This window comes from Eptatretus burgeri, chromosome 11 (genome assembly GCF_056783735.1).
Source record: "Eptatretus burgeri isolate ZD-2024b chromosome 11, Ebu_testis_v1, whole genome shotgun sequence".
NCBI classification, from domain to species: domain Eukaryota; kingdom Metazoa; phylum Chordata; class Myxini; order Myxiniformes; family Myxinidae; genus Eptatretus; species Eptatretus burgeri.
The window spans coordinates 54123830-54144826 of record NC_140971.1 but is presented as its reverse complement, the minus strand read 5'-3'; the positions used below and the strand labels follow the sequence as shown (position 1 = coordinate 54144826).

At 43.5% G+C, this 20997-nt stretch overlaps 1 protein-coding gene across 4 annotated transcripts in view; it reads left to right on the top strand.

The window, feature by feature from the left end:
- The first annotated feature begins 4499 nt into the window (after positions 1 to 4499).
- The window catches only part of SLC31A2 (solute carrier family 31 member 2), a 196703-nt gene continuing 180205 nt past the window's right edge, over positions 4500 to 20997 (top strand). For 3 of the 4 annotated variants that reach the window (XM_085846463.1, XM_085846462.1, XM_085846461.1), the window contains exons 1-3: positions 4500 to 4609; positions 11383 to 11449; positions 17065 to 17290. In XM_085846463.1, coding sequence (XP_085702589.1) covers positions 4604 to 4609; positions 11383 to 11449; positions 17065 to 17290 — 299 coding nt within the window. In that variant the 5' untranslated portion in view covers positions 4500 to 4603. Of the gene's footprint in view, positions 4610 to 11382; positions 11450 to 17064; positions 17291 to 20997 lie in introns of those variants that run through there. The other variant, XM_085846460.1, reaches the window with a different exon arrangement.

Below are 20997 nucleotides of genomic sequence, written 5' to 3'. Positions count from 1 at the left end.
AGCTCTCGCATACAAATTCCATATGTCCATTGTCAACTCATGGTATTGTAACTGATAATAAAGTACACTAATATATCCTAAGACTACGAGAAGTAGTTCTCCAATTGTTCACACTTTCTTGTGGGGTCAGCCGGAGAACGTTTCCCACTCAAGTCTCTCCAATGATCTCATCTCAGATTATTATCAATTTGGATTCAGACTAGGTCACTCTACCTTGGACATGCTGCTTCTACTCTCCCAACAATGAATGGAGGCCCTCAATTTGACATGAGATCAGGACGGTCTCTCGAGATATATGGTGAGCTCTCGAGATAGTCTGGCATCCCGTCTTGCTCTCCAAACTCTCTGTTTATCGCATCCAAGGCCAACACCCCGTGTGGCTTCCTGACTTCCTCTACACTCATAGCCAACCTGTGGCTCTCAATGGAATCCTTTCATTTCCTCTCAGTGTCAAGGCTGGAGTGCCGCAAAAGCTTTGCTCTGGGCCCAGTCCTATTCCAGATCTTCATAAATGATTATAAAGATTACAAGGAAATTATGCACAAGAAGAGGCCATTCGGCCCATCATGCCTGCACCACACCAATATCAGATTTTAAAATCCATCAATACCCGTTCTCGTCGTGTGCAGCCTTTAGGCTGCCACACAGGGACTCATTTTGCGACCTCAGAAGGATGACAGGCTGAGTCAATCCCCTGGTGTTAATTCAGCAGCCAAGAGGGCTTGAACTCAGGACCCTTAAATCCCAAGCCACCACCCTAACTGCTAAGCCAACACCAGGTTACTCTCTGGAAACATGATCTCTCTGACTCTGGAAAATCCCCTTTATCTCTTTCCTGGTGACACCACCTTCTGCCATGACATCCCCCATCCTTCAGACAAGCAAGCTGCAGCCTCTTCCCTCTTTTCAGACCTTGACAAAATCACAGGCTGGTCAAACACTTGGAATATGGCTTTCAATTGTGACAAATCTCACAGCCTCTCCTAAAAAGGTTGTTTACCTGCCTTTCCACGTTGCAGTCATATTTCGCAAAACTGCACAAGTTTACTATTCAAACCTAGTTTCGACCTTTGACCTTGGGTTTTGTTGACCTTTATGTATGCAAATGCTAATTAGAAAATTATCAACATCGTGAATGATGTATCTACCATGCTAAAATAGGCAGTCATTGTTAAAGGTGCTTGTTTTTTTGAGAGTATTTTAGGGAAGAGTGGACACTTTCCAATATTAAGTAAACGAAGATGTTGCAGAGATATCTGCATTTTTCTTCAAATACTTAACATTTTCAATTTATTTCAGATCTTCCTTGCACCAGTACACATCTATATATTACTAAAACTCTCATCTTATATGTATGTATGTTCCCGAAATACAGTCAAAAGGGTACAGGATAGCGCAAAAAGTTTAGGGCCACCTTACTCACCGTTCACCTGTGGTATGCAGTATCAAGTTTCGTTCAAATCGGGCAACGAAAAAATTATTAAAAAATCAATTCCTGATTCAGTCAAGTACTCTTCGGGAGTATTTGATCAATGCAAACAACCTCAGTGGTATAGTTCGCTGGAGCTATCTTGTTTACAAGGCTTTACAGAATGATCTGAGGTTGCCTTTAGTCAGATTTGCCTTTCAGGAGGAGAATGCAATTTGTTTCAAGGCAACTGCTTCACACATGATTCAGTGCTGCATACCATGGGTGGCAAGATAAGTATGATAACTGGAAATGAGATAGGATGAGTCTGTGCATTAGGGAGAGTGGGTGCTTGTGGAAGAATTCCCAGGCTGAGTTAATATCAGGGGCAGTGGATATAGGAGACCAGTCCTGAAGTGCAATGGCTACTTGCAGTAACTGTCAGTTTGCTGAGTGAACTTCCAGACTCGCTGGCTTTGAGGCTGTTCTCTGAGAATGGCGAGACAGATGTTTACCTTCACAAGCACGTGATCAGATGAACCATTGGGCATCAGGGTGGGCAGGGGAGTTGGTGACATATCCAAACCAAAAGGGGGAGAAGTTGCCATTGACAGAAATCCAGGTGGGAAAGTTTACAGATTGAGTAAGTTGCATGGAGTCACAAAAGTCTTTCGCTGAAATTCCATGGCAGATGAGAGAGGTATCAACACCCAGCCAATTGTCATGATGAGAGTTGAGGTGAGTGGTTAAAAGTTGGTCCATGTCATCTGAGAGAGATGGAGATGGAGACATCACTTTTTGGAGGATGGCACAACATAGCCAAGCATGAGGTGGATGTGGAGGGGAAGTCATAGCCAGAGGTACCCCTTGGGTTTGGCAGGTGTAAGAACAGAACACACAGAGTGAGAAATGGAGTTCTTAATGTACAATTCAACTCCACCACCAGGATGGGGTTGAGGTCGATCAAACCGGAAAAAAAAATAGTCAGGGAGAGACACGGCGGAGTGAAGGACGTCCTGTGGGAGGAAGGATTCTGATAAACAGATGATGGCCGGTTTTAATAGTGGCAGTGGCCTGAATTGAGAGATCTGTCAGGTTGGAGTGGAGGCCTCTGATGATTGAGGTCCACACAGTTAGGGACAGGGGATGAGGAGCTGCTGGGAGATGCAGGAATGTGGAAATGAGCAAGGAGAGGAAGTGGGGCAGGGAGAATCTGGGAGGGTGTGGGGCTCGGGCTGGGGCGAAGCTGGGGGTGGGGCAGTCTCCATGTAAACAAGACTATCGTGGTATTTGAGCAAATGTTGGCCATGTTATTATTTTCAGTTTTACTTGATCCTCCTGTGACAACTTCCGCAAACAAATTTATTGTGTTAGTCATGGCTACAGAGTATGAGGAAGAGTGGAAGGAAGAAAGAGAAATGGGGAGTCAGAAAGAAGAGCCCCCCTGCCAAGTTTGTCTATGGAACTACCACTGTGCATTTGGTGAGGGGTGGAGAGGGGTGTTGCATGTTTGTATGTTTTGAATTTGGATGAAAGGTAGAACTAACAATAAAAGTATGAAATGCACATTTCAATAACATTATGTATATACATATCAGGGAATGCCTCTGAGCATTTCATTGGTTGAAGTATCATTTTGAATTCAACTATGGCAGCCTTATTTATTAACATAATGAAGCACCTCCCTTGATCGCTTGCTCCATTTACCGAGTGGGTTGGTGAGCAGCTTACAAAGCAGTTGATACAAATCAACTGGCTTGGAAAGCAATAGAAAGCCACTTGCTAATGGGACACACCTTCAATCGACAGGTCACAACTAGGCCAGACTGTGACTGCTGTATCAAACTATAAAACAAATGACTGGGAAAAGTCTGTGTGGGCATAATTTGGCACTGACATTGAACTATTTCTCAGCTGCTTTGAAAGCTCCTTGACAATCCAATGTACAATTTTATGGTGGTTGAACTGGTTTTTCAGCCTATGATAAACTTCTGATAATATCCTACAAAACCAAACAATCGATGAACATTATGCAAAATTTGTGGTGTAGGCTATGTTTTTGTGTATGCATCCTTATCTGGGCTAATGGAGCAGCCTCCACTGAAACTACATGTCCTAATGAGATATCTGCGATCACAAAATGATTGTCCACAACTTCCCCTTAGCCTCTGATCCAATGATGGCCATATTTTTTGGGCCATCATAGGCCTTGACCGTCAACATTTATGGATAGAGTTTAAATTATGATGATGTGTCCCCATCTACAGTCTATCCATAAAACTCAACATCATGAAAATTGGAGGAAATTTTTTCAAGTTAGGATCAAAAACGTGTCTTTTGTGAATTAGGTCACAATCCGAAAAAGTAGGTCAAGGATGGCACATTTGCCACCAGCACAAGTGCTCTCTGCTTTTGTACACCTGAGCCAATGGCAGCCAGCTCGAACCAGGTGACAATAATAGCAAGAAAAAGCAACGCCTGGACTTGTTTTGTGTGGTGTTTGGGTACAGGTGTGTACAGGTGTGTTATTCGTTATTAAAAAACAAACACATTTTCATTAATCACATCGATGAGTGCTCAGAAAAAGCAAGCGTGGCCTCGCTTCGTACTTATTATTCTGATAATATTTGACACATGGAAACAATTATTCCCCCAAATATTCTTTCTTTGAAGTGATTTTTTGTTTTTTGGAAGTGATCAAAACTTTTGGGGGGGGGGGATGACCCCGCCTGTGTGACCAAAAGTCGTGTAGCAATAAAATACTGTACATCCCTTTGTATCCCGTTCTAATAATTCCCAAATAAAAAAAATCAAACTCGTCACACGTTTCATTGAAGACACTGTCGCGAACAACATTGCCATGGCCATTCAGGACACGTTCGGAAAATCACGGAACCAAGGACGTGAATGTGCGAATGAAAGACAAATTGAAATCCTCTAAATTTTTTCATTCCAAGAGTTTTACTCTTTATGCACTTTTAATAATAATAATAATGATAATAATAATAATAATAATAACAACAAGAAACGTTTTCAGTTGGAAGACTTCTGCGTGACCATCAGTTTGCCATCGCTGGCTCCTCCCTTATTGGTCACATCGTGTCACGTGAGTCGGGATCAACACCCGCCTTTTAAAGTCATCGGGTTTTCTTATTTTACATCTCGATTCGTCGTCAAGTCCTTTGCTCTTCCAAAATGCAGGTACACAGGGCACGTTTTAACCACGTAACCGTTTGGTGCTTGAGACCGAGCAGTTCTTTGCTTCGTTCGCCTTTGTTATGGTTTAACGATTGTTTTTTGCGACTTGTTTTGGTTACTCAGAACGGGAAGTTTCTCTTGAGGTGTGACAATTAAACATATACAATGTATATATATATATATATATATATATATAGTGGCCTGAAAGTCACTTTACCCCTTTACTAATATGCCCCTTTACTTTACTAATAAAAGTTACTCTTTTTAAGATACAGGTTTTATTGTACAGTACTTACAATGATTAATTTGTCGTATCTGTATGTGCTCCATCATTCTTCTGAGTGAGTGTTTCCGCATACCATAGCGGGCGAGGGGGTGAGGGCAGAGGGGAAGGGACAGAGGGAAGTGTGAGAAATTTATCAGGGGTAAAGTAACTTTTGGGCTACCCTGTATATATATATATATTACTGTGCGTGCCCCCCCACTCTGGCCACGTGCCCCCCGCTCTGTGGACACTCGTCCCCCCTGCACTGTGGACACGCGCCACCCTCGCTCTGTGGACGTACCGCCCACCACTCTGTGGGTGTGTTCCCCCTCCGCTCTGTGCCCCCCCCCGCTGTTTGGGCGTGCCCCCCCTGTTCTTTGGGCGCGCCGCTTCGTCCCCTCTGGACGTGCGCTCCCCTGCCCCTCCTCTGGATTCCCCCCACTTCCCTCCCCCCATCCACTCTGGTTGTGCCCCACCCCTCTGTATGCATGCCCCCTCAATATCTACAATTCATCTTTATCATGCAAGGGCAAATGGGGAAAGCTCAAGCAATTTATTCCATCATACATGTTGTCCTGTCTCTGTCTCTGTCTCTCTCCTGTATCATACTCCTCACAGAGCTTCGGTACTGCTGAAGCAGCTTCCTGGGCAAGGGTTATGCTGGGTTTTTTGCCATTGCCTTCCCTCAGCAGGAGTGCTGAGGGCACCACCAACAGTGGGTGGTGCCCTCAGGGCCGGAATGGCATGGAAGATAGAGCTGCCCACAGAGTAATCATTACACCAAGAGTGAACGCTGATACCCCCGGGCACTGGAAGAGACACATTGTTCCTGAAGCGGTCCGGGCTCGAGCGAGCAATCTCAAGGAATAAGCTGAGAGGGGTTGTGGGTATCTGGACCACGTGCGAGAGAAGGACTTGCGCAGCACATGTATTTTTTGTCTCATCTGTCCCCCTCCGAGTCAACTGTCCCGGAGTGAATGAGTAACGGCACATTCAAAGTGCACCGCCACCATGCCATATAAATAAACAAATAACAATCCCCCAGTGCGCGACATCACGAGGGCACCTTTGGTGCCCGGAGAAGCCGCCTTGCAGCACATGGAGTCGGATTTGGGAGGGAGCAGTGTACATTTATTGATCGATTAATTGATTAATTGCAGAATTAAAATAAATAATGATCATAAAATAATTATTTTCACAATCAATTGCCGAATAGCAGACCTCAACCACCACTGTTTAATCTGAATCTAACTTTTTGAAAATTGAGTAACTAATCGAAAAATGAATAATTAATCAATTAATTGCTTGATAAATAAATCAAAAATGCCATTTATAGCCAAATCGCTTGGTAACTGTGATTTCTAAATATCAGCTTCCTTGCTCAAAATATGCCTGAGATATTGCCAGGATGAGAAATGTAATACATAAATTGATGATAATTAATTGATTAATCAGTAGATTCAAAAAATAACGTTTATGCCAAAGCACATCTTCACTTTTGTCCCCAAATTTCAGCTTTCTCAAAGGATGGCTGAGATGTCATCCGGACAAACAAACAAACACACAAACAAGCCGGTAGGTGACGAGGGATCCGCTCGGATCGAAGCGCTGGATACGATGCTTTTCATTCTGACCGATCCACCAACAAAGATTCATTGCCAAGACGCATTGGTTCACATACAATTGTTCCTCTGCCTGGCAAGATTTTTCCTATTGTGTATTTTGCCAACTGGTACTCCTCAGAGTGGAGATGGAGGAAAGTGTAAATGACAAAAAATGTTCTACCAATCATGTTCTATCAACATGCCAAGACGCTTTCGTTTACGTCTAACCGTTTCGCCTTGATGATATTAATTTATAAGGGATATCTAGCGAATCCCAATATTGCCCCAAGAGGAGTTGAATTGGAGATGCAGTTGATGTTCAGATCACGTTATCAAAATTCATTGAATCATCAAACTAAAATATGATGAAACTAGATGGGGATGCAAGGAATAGGCAGGAGTTGGTCCGGTCGCTCTAACTATCATCGAAGCCGCGCTACGTCAGTTACCGTTTGGGTTCTTAAAACGCGGTTTTTCGGCCGCTGCATAGCAACGGGTGGTTACTTAGCAACGAAACTCAAACGCGCACACTCCCAGCCCATATGGCACCTTTCGCCAAGTTTCATCGAAATCGGTTTGCTGGCTTGTGCTGTGGAGCCTCACGTTGCACACACACACACACACACACACACACACACACACACACACACACACACACACACACACACACACACACACACACACACACACACACACACACACACACAATAACGGATATCTAGCGAATCTCAATGAGTTTGTGGTTCAAACCTTCGTACGGAGGGAACGAATGATCGATGAACTCTGACTCGATCTTCCCTTTCAAAACACAAACAATCCATTAAAACGAGCATCAGAGGAAGCACAGCATGTCGGGAAGGAGTGAACGTCACGTCACGTACCGGGTCCGGAATCTTCATCCTCGGGTGAACCGACCATGGACCCGTCTGAGGGAGAACCTCCTGGACGGACCACGGACCCGCGGTCTGAGGACGAACCCCCCAGACCGAGCACGTTTCCTCCATTCGAGCTGCTCGTGGATCCCGCGGGGTGTTTGCCGTGTGTGGTCTTCGCCCGAGAGATATCTGATCGGCGTGCACCATCCGCCACTGTAAGGTTCAGTGTGCCGAAGGACCAGACATTGTTGACGACGAGACGTTCCAAGAGAAACAAACCACGTGATCCTAAACCTTGTTGAGTCACGGTTTCTCGGTGGTCGATTCGCCACCGGTCATTCATGTGACGTCGCAAATCACCGACGATCACGTTTGGGTTCTTAAAACACGGTTTTCGGCCGCTGCATAGCAACGGGTGGTTGCTTAGCAACGAAACTCAAACGCGCACACTCCCAGCCCATATGGCACCTTTGTCGCCAAGTTTCATCGAAATCAGTTTGCTGGTTTGTGCTGTGGAGCCTCGCGTTGCAGACACATACACACACACACACACACACACACACACACACACACACACACACACACACACACACACACACACACACACACACACACACACACACACACACACACACACACACACACACACACACACACACACACGTCAATTCTTTTTTTGCCAAGTAGCAAGAAAGAAAACTGAGTGCTCCCTTAGGCACCCTGTGATGGCGTCGTGCATCATCTGGATATACAATTGGGAAGCAGCAGTGTACAATCTTTGTAAGCCATCGTGGTATCGGGGGTGGGGGGGTGGGGTGTGAATCGGAATATACCGCAAATTATTCAGTGAATTTGGCTACTATGCAACAGTTTTTTTTTTCATCCCTTCTTCCCATTTGTTTTTTTTTTGCAACAAATCCAGTTTGATGCAAACATGTGTGGTCATTGGCGGCAGGACTAATCGTTTTTGGAAGATTGGTGAATTTACCCACACAGCGGGCAAATTGTGTTCCATGCTTTTGTGCCTCAAATGTGGAACATCGACACTCTTCACTCGGCCATCTTGTCTGCAATTCCGCCGCGGTCATTGCGTTCTGAGATGCCGATTTGCACCAAATTAACGTGGTGGACGATGTTATCTCTCCGATCCTTTTCTGCTGGGGCACCCGTTTGGTTGTTGAAGACACTACAACCATTGCACTAGTTTACGCTTTTGCAGAAATGATGTACTATTGTTATTACCTCCTCCAGTGAAGGTGGATGGAGGTTTCCTTATTTTCCATCTCGATTGTTTTCACTCCTGTTTGTCTGTTTGTCTGTCTTTGAGCAGGATATCTCAGAAAGTTATGGATGGATTCAGACAAATATTGGTGGACATGTTGGGATTGTGCCAAGGACGAATTGATTAGATCTTGATGAAGATCTGTATCTGGATTATGGAATTTTTTACCCTCGCCGAAGGAGAGGGATTGTGCTTGTGTCTGTCTGTCTGTCTGTCTGTCTGTGTTTGTCCACACAAAACTTTCGTGTTTTTCTCCGCAAATGTTAATCGGATTCAGACAATTTTCACCATTGGTGTGACGACTCGTGTCAAATGTTTTAATGATAATTCTGATGTCATAGTTCATGTGGTGTGGCAGCCATGTTGGAAAAATGGAAAAACTTTGCACCTCTATCACTGAAATCACACTAAGGAGAAAATTGAAACTTGGCACATGGCAAGTACTCCTCATGGGGAATGTGTTTTTTTTATGACGTCATGAGTGCCCTTGTTGTGACGTCATCAATGCATATGTAGAATGCCACATCCGATCAGTATGAACATTTTTGAGGGTCATCTATGGATAAAATTGTACACAGAAAAATATTTTATGATGTCATCAGTCACGTGATTAGGCAGTCATATTGTTAAAAAATAACCTTCAAAAATCTTCTACTCTGAAGTGGCTGAACAGATCAAGGCAACATGTATGACTTGTGTATGACTATGAACAGACTTTACACATATGACCACCTGTCCATGAGGAACAAAAGTTTTACACATATGATGTCATTGGTCAGTCACATGGTTTGGCAGCCATATAGGATTTACCCTAAAGCCAATAAAAAATCTTCTCCAGAACGGCTGACCAAATCGAGGGGAAACTTCACGCAAATGTTCCCCAAGCCATGGGTGTACAAGTTTGTTCAGGAGTAATTGATAGGTCACATGGTTTGGTAGCCATATTGGATTGAAGAAAATATTAAATCATGTTTTCATTGGAACTGCTTAATCAATTAATGTGAAACTTCACATTTATGATCTCGTAGTGATGGGGAATGCATGTTTTAAATTTCAACTTGATTGGACACATGGTCTGGCAGCCAGATTTTTTTTTTTTTTGATATAGGTTCTTTTTTAAATTTATTTATTCTGTTTTTTTTTAATAAGACTCACTTGGTTGTGCCTGGGTAGGTTTGAGGGTAGCGGAGTAGCAGCTGAAATAGGAATCCTATCCAGATTCCCCTGATGACTTCATCTTTACTTTTTGCTTGTTCGGGTTCCTTCTGATGACTTCAATGCAGGACTGGACTGATTTGGTCTTCCTTTTGATTTGAATTGAATTGATTTTTATCCAATTCTAAATTCAATTGAATAATAATAATAAATGTCATGGGTCAGGGTCAAGTGTCCAATCAAAGCGGGGTTGCATCAAAGCGAGACGTCTTGGCACCTGGTCATCACTGCCAGCAGGTAAGTAGCTCACCTAATGTCTATTATTAGCTCGCCTGGAAGGTAGTTCTGGGGAGCTTATGGGATTGCACATCATCAGTCCATCTGTCCACCAACATTTGCAACTTCTTCTCTGAAACTACACAAACAATTTTGATGAAACTTGAGCACAACCTTCATCACTGGGTATGTTCCAAAGTTTGTTCATGGCAAAAGAAAATGGGAGTGTACAGGGGGAGGGGGGGGGGTTGCCCTCCCAAAATATATATTTGCTTTCTTGTCTGAAACTACACATGCAATTTCGATGAAACTTGACCACAACCTTCAACACCCGTGATGTACCAAAGTTTGTTCACACCATTAAAAAAAAATTGGGAGTTTAAGGGGGTCTATGGGGTGGTGGTTGTCCCCCAAAATGGGTATTTGTTTTCTTGTCCAAAACTACAAACAATTCCAATGAAACTTGACCATAACCTTCACCACCTGTGATGTACTAAAGTTTGTTCACAGCATTAAAAAAAATCAGGGTCGAAGGTGGTTTACGGTGGGTGGGGGAGGGGTTGCCCCCCTCCCCTCCCCCTCCCCCCAAATATGTATTCGCTTTGTTCTCCGAAAGCACTCGCCCAATCTCGATGAAAGTTAACCACAACCTTCTTCACTCGTGATGTACCAAAGTTTGTTCACAGCATTAAAAGAAACAAAATCTATAGGTATTTACTTTCTTCTCCATTAAATATTTTGTGGGTTATCCACACCTACCAGTGTTTCCCTGGTTTTCTTATCCAGCCACTACCTGGTGATTGCCCAGGGGTATTTCCCAATGTTCATGTACCACATCAGTGCAGAAACCACGACACAAAATACACCACTCAAAACTTCACAAGCACCACACAAAAGTCCTGGTGAGTGTCTGCAATCTCTGGTTGCTCTTTTTCTTGTTACAAATGTTTTAATTGCATGAAAAGTTCTTCTATTTCCCATATCTCCAATGTGTTAATTTTTAGCTCACCTATTCGAAGAACAGAGAGCTATTGCGATACCCCCGGCGTGAGCGTCAGCGTGAACGTGAAAATCTTAAAGTTTTTGGTGCAAGTTATTTCCTTTCTCATGTTTTTATCTACTACACTATTTTTTACTGATTACAATATACAAATACATATGTTGCTTTAAAATTATTTGGATCAGACTTCACTACAATGCTTTATAATAAAAAAAATTATTAGACTAGTCTTTTAAAAACGATAAATGTATAAACAGGTGAGCATTGGGTGGCTTTGACACCAACTCTCTGGTTATATTTCTGCTCCTCCCTTCCTCAGGTTTTCTTTCATTTCAGTTGTCAAGCCAACCTGCTATTCAAGCGATGGCATGTCACATCTTGTGCAGGTACAGCAATAATGGGCTTGCATGTTCTAGCTCTTCACATCCAGTTTGTTTTTAAGTAGTCCAAGGAGTAGCATATACATGTAGCATATGCAGGACAATGGGAAGAGAGAATAGTACACTTTTACAGTGGTCACAAGGGCAACAGACAATGGAAAAATCAACACAGCATTTGCGATTTGAACTCTTGATTTCAGCTATGTTTTTGTGTGACGATGTGGAACATGCCGTTCCACGTGAAGCATGTAGTGTCCCAAATGACTTGTTTCTTTGACATGGCGTACTTTTGGATAAAATCTGAGAATTGTGAAACACTGTCTGAGCTGTCCTATTGCATTGTGGTTGTTGACACCTTTTGCCACATTGTCAATAGCTCTTGGATCTCGACAGTGTGGTGGGGCCTCGTATTCACACGGTCAGCATATTTTTTTACTTCACACTTTCATGAGTCAGAAGAGTTGTGGAAATTTAATTTTGAGGTAAAGAGAGTTACTGAGCCCCCACTACCCCCAAAACACCCCAGATGTCCTGCCTTCCTCAACTTCATTTCTCTCTCTTCCTCAAACCTCATTACATCATAGAACAGTGTAGTTGACAGAATCCTTATTCACAGAGTGGAAAATGCAATAGCACAACCAACCTAAAGTTTGTCATAAAGGACAAAGGCCAACCTCTCAGTTTAACTTTTCAGCCACAGTGGTCATAATCGAGGAACAACGAAGTACATCGCACATGGGGCCAGCAGCTGCAATCTGCCCAGCAGTTGTGACATACCTGTCTGGTGTTGAGCATGAGTCCATCAATGTGACCATGACTGGAAACCACTCCAACGACTGACTGAAAAGACTGCGTCCCCGAGGCACTGGCTTAGGGCACCTCTGACCCCCTCCTTCACAGCGCACATGATGGTTAAATGTCTTTCCATGGGGAGTTTGGAACAATATGCCTGCAATGGACCACAAGACCCAGGCAATCAGATTAAGAGGGTGAGATTTGGGATTGGTGGAGGTGAGGGAATTGTTGTGGGAGAAGAGATAAATAAGTAAATAAATCAATGTTTCTAAATAATTAATAATAATCCCAAAGGGCCAGTGTTCAAGGCAAGATTTTAAAGCTCAAGTCTGGGATGTGTTTCTGTCTTGATGCCATCATTAGTAAGACAAATGTATGCTTAAAATGGAAAGGCTGAGGCTGTAAAATAGAGATACAAGGGGCGTTCAAAATGATATTGGAACAGGGCATTTGCTGGAACCCTTGAGGCAGTTTTTTGCGCATTATATAATCACTCAGGTGTCATGAAAGCTTTGGGAACGCGTGGATCTTCACCAAAAAATACGTTCGACAATAGGTTTGTTTGAAAAATGGAAGTGGCCGAAAGTTGTTGACAAAGTTTGGTATTTATATTCTGCAAAACATGACGAGATCGGGCTTATGCGTTGTTTCTGGAAAGCAAATCCCGTCTGGCCAGGGAGTGCTGTTTCTGGTTCCATAAGCAAAGCAAGTGCTCAACAACATGGTTGTAATAGCACCTGAGTCCGAAAGCACAATCAAAACGTGGAAACAGCTGCGAGACAATATGGGACTTTCATTCGTAACTGACTCGCTATCGCATTTTCCTCTGGAACGACACCGCACCCCCATATTGCACTACATCACACCTCCCATTCCCACACCTTAGACACCAGTATTTCTCCCCCCCCCTACCTCCCCCGAAGTGTTTGGTCAGCCAACAACGCCAAGTATTGCGAGGCTGTTCATCCTCATCTGCTGTCTTTCTTTCTGGCAATCTAATCGTGCGTGTGTGTGTGTGTGTGTGTGTGTGTGTGTGTGTGTGTGTGTGTGTGTGTGTGTGTGTGTGTGTGTGTGTGTGTGTGTGTGTGTGTGTGTGTGTGTGTGTGATGGCGCCTGTCGTGGCATAAGTTAAGATTGTAGAAGTTCTAGCAGTATAAGTCTTCTCAGTGTCTGCTTTGTAAAATTGCTTGCCTTTTTCTGCACCCCACAAATTCCTTGCTATCCCTGCTGTACATAATAATAAACCCCAATCACTGTCACACACCTTTCCTCGCTTGATTTTAAATAAATGCTTGCATATAAATATTTGCAGCTTGTTTTCGTCTTTTCCTTCATTGGTCCAGTATGGTTCGTATCCAAGCCTAGCCGGGATGTTATTCACCAACATTCTGTTTTTCGAGCCGGTACGTCGCTGGGCAGTTACGCTCAGCTTTTTTCACACCTTTGGAATAAACTCGCACACTCTCTTCAATCCCATTCTTCCCTCCATGCCTTCAAAACAGCTGTTCACCACGACCTCTTATCTTACCCCATCCAAAACCTCAATCTTTTCTACCCCCGTTAATCCACCCCAAACCCACCTCCTTCAAATTCCCTGCTTTCCTTCTTGAAAGTCCCTATAGTGTCCATCTTGTATACCCCGTGTTTCCCGCCCCATCCCTCTCCCTTCCACAGATCTCCTAATGTCTCTGTTCCCCACTGTTTTGTCCTACCCTCTCCCACCACTCTTGTCTCCCGCCCCCCTTGTTGTGCATTGTGTGTTAGCTCTCATACGAGCGTCGACAATGTACACACACACACACACATACACAAAAAAAACAACTTCAGTTGCTCCAACAAACCTGTGGTCGGTATTGAGGAACTGAGCACTTCGATAGACCCTGCAGTTCTGGATCATCCTCCAGCGACCAGCAAACGAGCTCATGGTCAATCTCCTTTGCCACACTCCCAGCGTTGAAATACCAAGTCCAGCGATGAGCCTTTAGGTGCTGAAACCATGAACCAGCCTCCCTAAGTCTGTGACTTCTTGCAAAATCAAGGAACTTTGTGCTATTCTGGTTCACAGTTCCACACCCATGGGGACCAACCCATGTCTCCATAACAATCCCTATCAATTCCATTTAAATCCCCCAAGACAAGAATTGTATCTCGCCTGGGGCACTGATCAACCACAGCCTTGAGCGTGGCATAGAATGCGTCCTTCAAGGTGAGATCACTCACCTCAGTTGGAGCAGATCCAGAGACCAGGGAAATGACACCCAAGGAGTGACAAATCCTTCATCCCATAATTCACTCATTGACCGGTGTTACCTCAATTATCATTGGAGTCAGCTTATTGGACACAGCTGCAGCAACTCCTTGGGCATGGAAACCATCAGAGCCACCAGACCAATAGTAGGTATAACCACCCACCATGATCTCACCACAATCCGGACTGCGAACCTCAGAGAGTGCAGCAATCCCGATGTCCAAACCCTTGAGCTCAGATGATAAAAGAGACAGGTGATCATCCTCTCTTCAGGATAGCATATTCCAGGCACCCACCCGAAGGGACCGCCTCAGGTTATCCCATGGAGATCGCCGTCTGGTGGACGAAACCTCAGCACCACCCCTACACACACTACTGCAATCTGTCCTCGGAAGGTTACCCCATGGTTTTCCTCCTTTCGTCGAAGAGTGGGGGTCCCGAAGGCTTTGTCCCATTCCTGTCATCTGGTGAGCTGCCCTGGAGAGGGCAGCTGCACAGTAGGTACTCCCACGTAGTGGGTCTTCAGATTTCTTTGTGGTACGTTTTGCAGAATGGAGGGTTTTACGGTGGGCGGAGTGCAAATTCTGCCACCAACCTCCTACAAAAGAAAGTAACCCAACTGCAGGATGACGTCCGCGGACACAGTTGGGCACCAGATGTGGATAGCCGTTGGTTCACAAGGAGCTCCTCTGCCCTTTGACAGGTTTTGTTTTTAATTCTGCTGGGTGTCCATAATCATACACCCTCCTCACCAGGAAACTTGGTGAGGGAGACTGTTTCGTCTCTGACAACCCGACCATGAAACAGGTTAGGACAGGTTTACATGGTACCTAGAGCAAGTCACAGATGTAATCTGATAATACGATAATAAGTGACCAAGGGGATTAATAAATGAAAAACTTGCTCTGTGGTGGCAATACCAGAGGAAAGAGGGAAGAAGTGGATGGAAATGGTCATTTCTCTCCGGGATGCGCTTCCTTGATGAGGTTCGATCCACTAACCATGGGTTCTCCAGCTGCAGATCCTCTCCCACTCACAACGATCACCTGTGGCAGTCTTCTCTCACTTGCTGTGTGGCATGCTCTAGTTAAGTTGCAGCCTGCAGGCCCACATGATGCTACCATATCCTTTCAGACACTGTCTAGGTCATGAGACTGGTTGTGTGTGTGTGGCACCTAAGGGGGAGATTGGTTCATTCTTTGTAGTTTTATAATATAAATTGTTGTGGTTATGTATAGTGTCTGTGAAAAATAAATAAATAAATGTATATTTTGTGCTTCCACCATTTTCATTTTGTTGTGTGAACAATCAGATTAATTTAAGCTCCTTGGAGAGTTAGAGCGTATTAGTTTTATTTGATAAATGGTGTGGGAATAGGCCTGCTGCAGCCACTTGACAGCCTGTGAGGAAAAGCTTTAGTTTAATTGACTTTGGTCTACAGGATCCAGTGTGTGGAAGTAGCCGTCAGGCATAGTTGCGTTATTTCCAGAGGCTGCTGTTCATGCGATAATATTATGAAACTTTGGCAGGTGTGATTGAGAAACAATTATTCTATTCGAAAGAAAGACAATGGGGGTCCTACGTCACATTTTGAGCAGTGTGTCACAACGGCTCAATCTGATGACCTTCTCTCCATGCATAGACAGTGTCCATCAAGGTTTGCTTACTTTATTTTACTACAGCTACATCATTCTTTGAATGTATTTTGGTTTCTGTGCTCAAGACTCTCAATTTCCAAGGTTCAGCTATCTCGCCCATCATTCTATGTCCATGCTTCCTTTCCTCTCCCACTGTGTTGTAAGAAGACAATTGAGAAAACGTTTTGGTCCCCACCCCTCCGACAAGGTCTGAGACAGGAAACATTAAAATGAGCTCCGTGTGACCATTCGATCGACTGATCATCCGTCTCTGTACTTTTTGTGGACATGATATTTCAAAAACTGGAACATTTAGCTTTCATGTTGCAGATATCTATTCCTCATGACATTATCTCAACCTGATTAGATCACAACTGTGATTGGCTGAACTATCTTGGTAACTTGGCTTGTGGATGTGACATTTCAAAAACCGTTCAATATTTAGCTTTTATATTAAGCCTGGTGTTGGCTTAGTGGTTAGGGTGGTGGCTTGGGATCCCAGGGTCCTGAGTTCAAGCCCCGTTGGCTGCTGAATTAACACCAGGGGGTTGACTCAGCCTGTCATCCATCTGAGGTCGGCGAAATGAGTACCAGTGTACTGGTCCCGGTGTATGCCCCGGTTAGAATAGGTATACCATATCCCTGTGTGTCGTAAGAGGCGACCAGGGTTGGCGTCAGGAAGGGCATCCGGCCATAAAACATTGCCTCAAGAAAAAAAAGCCTAACCCCTGCACAGCAGGGAAAAATGGCTGTAAAAACGGTCATTTTTATTATATTTAGCTTTTATATTACACAGATATATTCCTCATACCACCCAAAAGGTTGGGGAACGAGAGTATCAGCTCCTTGGTCATATCACTTTGCAATAAAATGTTTGAAAATTCATGACCTAGTTTGTAAACATTAAACCCTCAAACCATAACACGTGTCATGCCCTTCAGAAATGCTCCTCTCCGTTGCATTCCTGTTCCTTCTGGCTGCGACATATGAAGCACTAAAGGTATTTTGCCAAAGAGTTCAGCATTCTTGGCTTCGAACAAGTTACATTGAAACTGATGGAGAGATGGTTCAAGGTGAGGCCTTCAGCAGCAAAATGACATTGGAGCAAAGTCTTGAGAGTCAACCTCGGCTGATTAGATCAAACAGGGAAATAGCGATGGAGTCTTGGTAAGTATTTTAATGGTTTATGCTGTTAACCTTTTTTTTTTTTTCTTCTTTAGTTTTGATTTTTTACATTACTACTGCAACTGCAACTGCAAATGCTAAAATAACTAAATAAATTAATAATATGCAACTGTTGCACTGAAAACATAATTTAAATGTTTTATGTCACAGTAATATTACTGCAACCTTTCAGCAAGTAGTTGGATGCCAGACAGCAGAAAGGGAGTAAGAATAGGGATAAAATATATTTAAGTATGAAGCTGAGTCTATGGGCCTATCAAATCACCATCACCAATAGGTCAGTGATCTATCTCTTTGTCTTCTTCCATCCCACCTGTGGAACCACCCTCCACACACTCTTCATTCTCTTTCTTCGCTCCTTGTCTTCAAGATAGCGGTTCACCATCATCTCAATCACTCCCCAATCCAAAACCATGATCTTTTCTACACCCATTAACCCCCTCCAAAAATTTTGCTTATGCAGCCATCTTGTCCACCCATTGCATTCTCTCCTAACCCTCATCGTTACCTACATCCCTTGTTCGTCTGTCTCTGTCTACTTTCTCCCTCCACTCTGCTGTTGGCATTTCCCTTTTCAAATGCTGTTCTCTTTGTTATGTTGTTTTCTGATCTTATGTGTCCTAGCTTTTAGAACAAGCCTTAATCGTGTGTGTGTGTGTGTGTGTATACTCACATATATATATATATATATATATATATATATATATATATATATTGTTGCGGGGTCGGGTGAGAAGACCACGAGGTGGGGGAAGCTACGTCGATTCCCACCTGACTCCCCGGAATTGTAGGCCGTCGCTCATGGATAATTCCGTGACGCGGCGGGTCGCTTAACCGACTGTGGACACCAATAACTCAACCGCGTGACCGAGGGTCCTCCCGTCTATGGAATCGGGTTACCTAATTAACCACGTGGTTTAATTACCGGGGAACCACGCCCTCGGTACGCCTTGCCCGAACCGGATCACTCTATCGGATCGGATCACTTTTCCGGATCTGATGCAACCGAGCGACACTACAGGAAACGTCTGATCTCTGTAATTGCAAACAAAGGTTTCTGTACCAAATATTAAGTTCTGTTTTTCTGATGTATCAAATACTTATTTCATGCAATAAAATGCAAATTAATTATTTCAATATCATACAATGTGATTTTCAAGATTTTTGTTTTAGATTCCGTCTTTCACAGTTGAAGCGTACCTATGATAAAAATTACAGACCTCTACGTGCTTTGTAAGTGGGAAAAACCTGCAAAATCGGCAGTGTATTAAATACTTGTTCTCCCATATATATATATATATATATATATATATTTTTAGCCGTTACTAGCCAACAAAAGCGTCCATAGCAACGGTTCTTTCTCACACATAACTCGGACAAGCCGGTATGCGGACATGGGTAGTCGACTACCCAATAGAACCTGACGCGATGGGCCCGTTCGATGTGGAATGACCTGAGGATTACGCACAAGAAAAATCATGATTCTAGCTTCCAGGGTTAATGCTGCAGATTGTTTTTTTTCGTTAAAATACCCCCACATTTAGAGGTTTTTCGGCCGTTGCTAGGCAATGGAGGGGTCCATAGCGACGGTTCTTTCTCACACATAACTAGGACATACCATGACCCTACCATACCAGTTTCATGTATATGTGACTCATAGTCTCTGAGATATAACGAACTTCGTTCTTTTATTGTTTTTGACCAGGGTTCATTCAAAGACTATCTTCTCTGACAGTTTTCATAGGATCCGGCTGGAAATGTTTGACAATATGGCTGAATGTACTCCTCACAGTAGCTCATGGCCCGAATTTTGATTTTCGAAAAAATTAATTTTTTGATTTTTCAAAACTTTCAAAGTCCCGTTGCTCGGCAACGGTGGTGTCCACAGCAACGGTTCTCATTTGCACACAACTATGTCATGGTATTAACCTACCAACCAAGTTTCATCGAAATTGCCATTGTATTAACAGAGCACTGGACCGAACAGACATACATACATACAGACAGACAAACATATCGACAGAAATTCTGATCCTAACCCTAACAAAAAAATCTCATTTTTTTTTCGACTACCCAATATGTATATATGTATATATGTATATGTATATATATATATATATATATATATATATATATGTATATATATATATGTATATATATATATGTATATATATATATATATATATATATATATATATATATATATATATATATATGTATATATGTATATATGTATATGTATATATATGCTTCGACCCGAGGCGACGAAGGCTCCGCCCACGTCCTCAGCCAAAAACACGTGTGTAATGGTGACCGGTCGAGTGCGGGAAGGTGGCGTTTTTGTAGTCGATGTCGTAGTCGTAGCTGTAGTTGTTGGTGTTGAAGAAATCCTAACTATAAAATAATTTCGCAGTGCACGTACACTTAATCACCCATTAAACATAGGACGGGACCCTACCTATAAACACATACTTACCGATATAACTGATCTATAGGACCTGGCTGTTGTGTGCAGTAAGCTTGCAAATTCGCAACAATATGTATGCAGGCACAAAACTGCCATTCCATAAAAACAATGTGGCATATTATGAATATTTCTGAAAGAGGAGGCAACAAAAGTGAGTACACCCCTCCTATTGTCTGCACAAGAAGTAAGTCAAGCATGGTAAAACAGCTTCCATTTTCATCATTTTCTGCATATTTAAGTCAAAGAGTGTTAAAGGTACAAATATGCACCAAACAACACACACAATGTCCATAGAGCTGCAACCTCCCTGGTATGTTAAAAATGAAGAAGTGTACTCAATGCAGTAATTGTCTATCTGCTTGCTGAAGAAATAATTGTATAGGAAATACTGTACCAATCACCATTGAGAAAGCAGCATGGCTCCTAATGGTAAAGAGCTCTCGAAAGATGTCAAAGATCGAATCGTTGCCCTTCATAAAGATGGCCAAGGATACAAGAAGATCAGTGTTTCTTTGAAAGTAAGCCCCAACACCGTGGCCAAGGTCATCCAGAGGTTCTCCAAGAAGCATACAACAATGAGTTGCGCTCGCCAGGGCAGACCAGCAAAGATGACTGCACGTACTGTTCGCCAAGTTCAGAATCTAGTCCTCCAAGACAGACGACAAAGTGCCGCCAACATTGCTGAAGAGATTTCTGCAGCTTCTGGCCAGTCTGTTAGTGCGCAAAGCTGAAGCAGAGCCACAAGAAAGCTCGCAGTTTGCTGAAATGCATCAATCCAAGCCCCTGGACTACTGGCAACATGTCCTATGGTCTGATGAAACGAAGATCAATTTGTTTGGATCTGATGGAATGCAGCGTGTCTGGCGGCGACCTGGGGAACAGTTCCAAGACACGTGCGTTATCCCCACTGCCAAGCATGGTGGTGGTGGTGTCATGGTTTGGGGATGCATGAGTGCTGCCGGTACTGGAGAGCTCAAGTTCATCGAGGGAAACATGGATTCTACGATGTACTGTGACATCCTGAAGGAGAAGATGTTACCCTCCCTGCGAAAACTTGGTAGAGCTGTATTTCAGCACGATAACAATCCGAAGCATCATTCCAAGCAGACAATTGCCTGTCTGAAGAAGTCGAAGGTCAATGTGTTGGAGTGGCCAAGCATGTCACCTGATCTAAATCCAATAGAATACCCGTGGGGCATCCGGAAATGTAAGGTTGAGGGAC